The sequence below is a fragment of the Dama dama genome, chromosome 4 (genome assembly GCF_033118175.1).
Source record: "Dama dama isolate Ldn47 chromosome 4, ASM3311817v1, whole genome shotgun sequence".
NCBI classification, from domain to species: domain Eukaryota; kingdom Metazoa; phylum Chordata; class Mammalia; order Artiodactyla; family Cervidae; genus Dama; species Dama dama.
In genome coordinates this window covers 38,068,057-38,074,554 of record NC_083684.1, presented here as the reverse complement: position 1 = coordinate 38,074,554, position 6,498 = coordinate 38,068,057, and the positions used below count along the sequence as shown (strand labels likewise).

The window sequence follows — 6,498 nt, the reverse complement described above, 5'->3', positions numbered from 1 at the left end:
AGTTTGGTAGGATACTGCAATCTACTTCGGATTTTGTCTCCTCTAATGTTGTATTCTGTAGAGGAGATATTCTGTCTCCTCTAGACTACTGTATTCATGATTATAGGCTATAACCCATGGGCCCTAACAACCCAAGATGACTCAGGATGGTGGCTTGATGAAAATCTGGGTTTACTTACAGGAGAAGGCATTAATGCCCCAACTCTTTACCCTTCTCTGAATTGAGACTCTTTGTTATGCAACTTCTCAAGTTTCTTCCTTTAAAAGATCAGATTATATTTCTCCACCCCTTAGCTTTCAGTCGAGCCAAATGGTGTGCTTTGGCCAACAAAATGAGATAGGAAAGATAGTTTCCAGTTATAAGCCTATACCTCAAGACATTATGCATAATTCTGCTTGATGTCTTGTGCAGTTGCCATCAACAGGAGAGTACGCCCAAGATAGCCCCAAGGAGGAGGATGAGAAATACAGGAAGCTGAGCAGAGTTGCCACAGCTCAGCCCAATCTAGACCAGGCAACCCCAGCCAACCCACAGATGTATGAAAATATGTAATTGTTATTTTAAGCCACTGAATGCTGGGGTCATTCATATCCTAATATTTGACTGATAGACCGGCCTTAGTAAAAAATACTGCTTAACATTATCAATTAATCAAATAATTGATTGGATTTTTAATGCATTAGATGCTGGGGATATAAACAAAACCGAAAACTATCATACCTGCCCTGAGGGAACTTACAGTCTAGGTGAGAGGGAAAGAAAACGAAGCACTACTGGCAGAGTTAAAGAGGGTTTGTTTGCGAGACAGGGAATGCCTGGAGTCAGGGCTTAGCCCGAGATGACTGTCTGACTGCTCCTAGTGGCGGAAAGAGGAATTGCATCTAAGAGATGTCCTGTATCGTAGGCAGGTTCTTTACCATCTGCGGCTTCCCTGGCCGTGGCACCAGGGAAGCCCCTTTTAATTTTCATGTGCTGTGCTGTGCTAAGCCGCTTAATCTTGTCTAAGTCTTTGCGACCCCATGAGCTGAAGCCTGCTAGGCTCCTCTGTCCATGGGGATTCTCAGCAGTCTGACTTTCAGCTTTGGAGGGATCCTCCTCAGAACTTACATTGGATAAGTTCTCATTTACATCTATGGAACTTAAGGCTCAGAGAAAGAGAATGATTTACCCAAGGTGATTCAGTGAATTTGCAGATCTAGAACATGAATCCAGGGCCTCTGCCCCCAAGGTTGGCACATCTAATTCTATATGACCCATGACAGGCCTCATAGTGTCAGTAAATTCTGAACTGATAAGTATTCTTGACCAAAAGTTTTATTACTATTACCATTTATGATAAGATGAAACTCCACATTGTTATAATTCATAACTATAACATGACTTCTTTCTTGCCCAGGTGATTTAAGGTATGATAATAATCAGACCTCATAATTAATAATAATAATTACTAATTTTCATCTATTGAGCCTCTGCTTGAAGCACAGTGCTCACTGCTGTAGGTATATGGGCACGTTTAATCCCTGCAACAATCCAGGCACAGATACAAAACCCTATTTTATGGAACTGTAAACTGAATCTCACAGAAACTCACTAGCAAGGAACAAAACCAAGAATCAGACTCAGATCCAAGGCCTGCAGTCTCCCCACCTATCTCTGTGGCCTCAGCTGTGAGAATCTCCATCTGAAACGTCTGGTTCAGAAAAGCCATACCTGTTCAATCTTCCTCAGCATACTCTTCTCTGCCTGGGGAAGGCATAATGGGAGCCTACCACCACGTGATAACGCCATCTCCCTATTTGGATCTTGCCTCTCTTTTTATACCATTTACCAAAGGCTGTCTCTAGAGCTGGAAGCTTTGAGAAGGCCTGGGTAGCCTAGGGCTTCTAAGTGAAAACAAGGAACTGACTCAGCGGGGTCTGGCTATCTTCAGAGTCTGAGGACCGACACATCAAAGGGACGGCAGCCTGGTACCTTTGATGAAGGAACCAACAGGAAATTATCAGCTTCTTGCTGACAAGGACAAAGACAAGAAAAGGCCCATTTGAGCCTCATCTCTGTCTGGATGGGAAGAGTCAGGAAGCAGAGGGGACTGTTTAATCCTGCCTCCAGAGCAACTATGAACCCTGGCTTCCTCCCGTGAAGAACAAGGTGAAGAAAAGGTGAGGCAAGTTAAGATAAACACCCAAACTTTCGGCTGCCTGGATGAACCGAACCTTTTAATTTAAACTGTCAAAAAAGAGGTTGTTTTTTTTTTCCTCTTTTCCTTTTTTAATCCAAACTGTAATCACACAGTACTCCACCCAAGAGCTCGATATGGATTTCTAAGACAGAACCTAACATAGTCATAAAAAAAATCCCCTCGGAAATGTGCACTTTGTACTGTGCCTATGTGTAGGTGTGTTTAAAATGTCACGAACTGGAATGCCTAACTCTGGTTCTCAGGAATTAATCACTTAAGAGTGAAAGGGGGGAATTAACTTGCTTTAGCACTTATAAGATTCTCCAAAGCATTTGCCAAAATAGAACTTGCTGAATAGAAGCATGGTTATCTTTCCACAAGAACTAGTTTTTTTTTTTGTTTTTTTTTTTTACATTTCTCTATAAAACTGCCTTGCAAAAAGTTTCCCCCTGGGGCTCAGCTGCAGGTCATAGATACTCTGGGAATAAAGGTGTAAAATAAAATTTTTGCCTTTCTTTTTGATTGTGACTCAATGAATTTTAGTAAATGTATAGATTTGTGCAACCATCATCATCATCCAATTTTAGAACATTTTCATCATCCAACACAGTTCCCTCAAGCCAATTTTAATCAATTTTTATTCACACCCTTGGGACAACAACTGATCTGCTTTCTGTCTCTATTATAAATTTTCCTTTTTGGAACATTTCATATAAATGGAATCAGAAAATATATGGCTTCTGCCTCTGGCTCTTAACATGTTTTTTAGGTTCATTCATGTTGTAACATACACCTGTATTTATTTTCTTTTTAATGCCAAATACTATTCCCTTATATTAATATACCACATTTTATTTATTCACTCACTAGTAGATGGACGCTTGGACAGTTTCCAACTTTTGGCTATAATGGCTAATTCTGCTTTTCAGGTACATGTGTGTGGGCTAACAACAGTTTCTAGTTGTCTTAAGTAGACACCCAGGCATAAAACTGCTGGTTTGTGCAAAGGAATACTGACAGACCTTATACACGGAGTTCCATCTGATTCGGGTGTGCAATGTGAGTAGAAATCTACCAAACGATAGATTAACATACTTAAACATACTTTTAACATACTTTTTAAAATCTAATGATGTTATCATTCACAGAAGAGTCCGAAACCTCTGTGGCACCAGAGACGGTTTTGTGGAACATATTTCCACGGCGGGGGGCGGGAAGGGGGTGGTCAGCGAGAGCAGGGACTGGCTGGAGAGACCGTGAAGCCGCAGATGAAGCTTGGTTCTCTCGCCAGTCCCAGTCCGCTGCTCACCTCCTGCTCTGCTGCCTGGTTCCTAACAGGCCATGGACCATTACGGGTCAGGGGGTCTGGGACCCCTGGTCTAAAAAGAAAAATCTCACTACCACCACCAAACTGCTGTCACCTGACGAATTCTGAAACAAAGGCAAAGGATATACTCCGGATAACGTCAGGTCACATGCGACGAGGCCCATCCTTGGCTGTGCCTCCAAAATGGAAATACTGACTTTTCTCACGGATCAAGTCATGTCCTAACCATCATGAATGATCCGCGACATTTTTGTATACCTGCAATTAGACCGAAGAGTCCTTCACGTTCCCTTCCTGTTCCCACTTAGACTTACGTGGAAAGCATGAGAAAATTCAGACCACCGTCAGGAGACAAAGAGCCAAACGCGAGTATCTCTGAGGGAGAGAGGGGCCCCCTTCCCTCCTCCCGTGGCACTCAGAGCCCCCATCACCGCGCTCTGCCCCGTTAGAGGGCGGGGACCTGGGCCGAGGCCGGAGAGACACTTCAGGTTTTAGGGCTTAGAACACAGAAGTGGAAGGTGAACAGACAGGACCAGAGAGGCTGAGAGAGGACGCAGGCATGGTGTGGAAGGGGCTCCGTGGGGCACCGCGGCCCGCTCACCGCGCTCCCGGGAAAGCGTTCCGCCTCCTCGGCCTCGCGCGGGCACGTGTGCGGCGAGAGTGGGTACCCGACGCCCAGAGCCCTGTCTCCTCGCGACCTTCGGGAAGTAAAGGGTGTGGGGGGGTGCACTTAAGAGCAAAAGAAATGAGAAACGGCAAACTCAGCGGCCTCACCCCCAGCCCAGGAACCAGCAGTTTAAGGGCCACCGGGACACGGAGGGCGAAGGACTCGGCGGCTCTGCCCAGGACGCGGGCGGCGGCGGCCTGCCGCGCCTCCGGGATCCCAGAATCGCCGAGAAGCCCGCGGGCGCCCGGGGGGCGGGGGCGTGGTACCCGGATGGCCCCGCCCCGCCGCGCGCGCGTCCCGGGCGCCGCGTGCGAACGCCGGGGCTCCGTGTGCTTCGCCGACTCGGGAGCCCGGGGCGAGGGGCGCGGGGGCGGGCTTTGGTCGCCTCCCTCGGTCCCGCCACCTCTCCAATTCAGTTCCCCGTTCGCGCGCTGTCCGAGGCGCTCCCTTCCTTTTTCTACCTCTTTTAATGTTAATTCCTCGGCCCGACTGCATCCCTCTCGCCCCCTCCCCCTTCCTGGCGAGCCCGTCCCTCCTTTTCGGCCCTCTTCGCGGTCCCTCCTGGGATTCCAGTTATCCTTTTGCTGCTTCATCTTCCCTCCGCCTCTGCTTTTTCCGCCACCTCCCACCCGAGAAACTTGTTCCGGCCAGGGGTCCCCCTCCGGTCACAGTTGTCCCCCCCTTCTCCCTAGGGACGGCAGCGTGTGCGGGCCCCAGCATTGTTCCCCGAAGCAAGAGCGCCCCGCCCAGTCCCTGGCGTGATTCCGAAGCCCGGGCCCGGCCAGCGTTTTCTCCTGGCGACTCCGCAAGAGCAGGAAGCAGGCCCGGGGCCCCTTCTTCCAAGGAGCCGTCTTATAGGGGCACAGTGCGGGACTCAGGAAGGATGCGGGCCCTGAGTCCTTAGGCCGGGTCTCCCGCAGAACCGCACTCTCCACGGAGCCTGGGGTGGGGGGGGCGCAGCGAAGGGGCCTGAGGCAACAAGTGACCCTTCGTGCGGGCGGGGGCCGGGCCGACCCTGGCTAAGCGATCCTGGCCCCCCTCCCCGGCCCCGTTCCCCTAACGCACTCAGGCTTTAGAGATGGGTGGCGGGAGGGAGACCTGGGAGAGAAGGAGACGTGGCTCTTCCCAAGTCCAGAGTCTCCCTCCTCCAGGTTTCACCATCCGCACCCTTAGCAGAGTTTGCTAGGGATGGAGAGAGGGGGCAGGGCAGAAGCCGCCGACGTGGAGGGATCTTTGGAACGTGGGGTGGTGGAGTGAGGGGGAACAGTTCCCGATTGCCTACCCCACTTGGGCGATGCTTTCCCCCCTACCCACCTCTCAAGCCTCCTGGGCCACGGCCCAGCCTGACCAGCTGGAGTGGATTTGGGAGAAGGAGGAAAGAGGGGCCCTGGAGCCCTCCCCAGCTTTCCTCTGCCGCCCTCCCTGATTGGCTGTGCGTCCCTGGAGCCCAACTTCAGTCGCTCCAGACTCCATCTGAGACTCAGGGGATCCGGAGTGCGGCGACCCAGAGCGGGGGAGCGGGGTGGCCACGAATCCCGGGGCTGACATCCCGGGGGTCCCTGGGGGGAGGGGCGCGGACGGGCCGGCCCCCGCAGCCTCCGCGAGGCCCGGCTAGCCGCGTCTTGCGGCCTCGGCTCCTCTCCGCCCCCCCCCCCCCCCCCCGCCCTTTCCTTCCCTCCCAGCGGCGGCCTCCCTCCTTCTCCGCCTCCCCCCACCCCCGCCCGCCACCTCCCCCCTGGTTTCTCATTCCTGCCACTAGCGCGCTCGGCGGCTCATTCCGCGGCCGCCGCCAGCCGAGGGGAGCGTCGCGAGCGGATGCCGCGGGGGCCGCTCGCAGCCGCCGCCGACTTGTGAATGGGACCCGGACAGGGGCCGGGGCTGACACCGCTGCGCTCGCCCTGCGCCAGGGACCGACGGCCCGCATCCCGCGCCCACCCTCCGGGGCCCCAGGTGAGGCGCGCCGCCAGTGCCCTCCTCTCGCCTGGATGGGGCTTCTTTGGGGGTGGGTGCGGGGGGGCTGGTCTTTGGATGAGAATGTCTGGCGAGCGGGATGGGGGGGAGAAGGACTGACTCGACAAGGTTTCAGAAATGCTAAGCGGACTGGGGAGGGCGGAGGTAAGAGAAGATTTGTTTAAAAATCGAAAAGGAAGAAGGGAGCCAGTTGTGGGCGCGGGCAGCTCAGGGGACAGAGGCGCCAGATGTGCGCTCCAGTCTCTCCCTGCAGCTCCGGTCTCTTAGCGGGTCTGCGCCGAGGCCTCGAGAGAGGGGCTTTGCACCCGGCTGGAGCTGGAGGCTGCAGAGCTGCGCCCCGGACGCGCCGACCG

General features: G+C 52.9%; 2 protein-coding genes across 3 annotated transcripts in view; one reads left to right on the top strand and one right to left on the bottom strand.

Annotated features, from left to right (window-relative positions):
* Window positions 1-5,654: 5,654 nt before the first annotated feature.
* On the bottom strand, window positions 5,655-6,098 carry LOC133055039 (uncharacterized). The gene has a single exon (XM_061140521.1). The coding sequence runs from the start codon at window positions 6,096-6,098 to the stop codon at window positions 5,655-5,657; it is 444 nt and encodes a 147-aa protein (XP_060996504.1).
* The window catches only part of CDH11 (cadherin 11), a 150,099-nt gene continuing 149,602 nt past the window's right edge, over window positions 6,002-6,498 (top strand). For both annotated transcript variants that reach the window (XM_061138650.1, XM_061138651.1), the window contains exon 1: window positions 6,002-6,124. The gene's annotated coding sequence lies outside the window, so the exon portion shown is untranslated. The remainder of the gene's footprint in view (window positions 6,125-6,498) is intronic.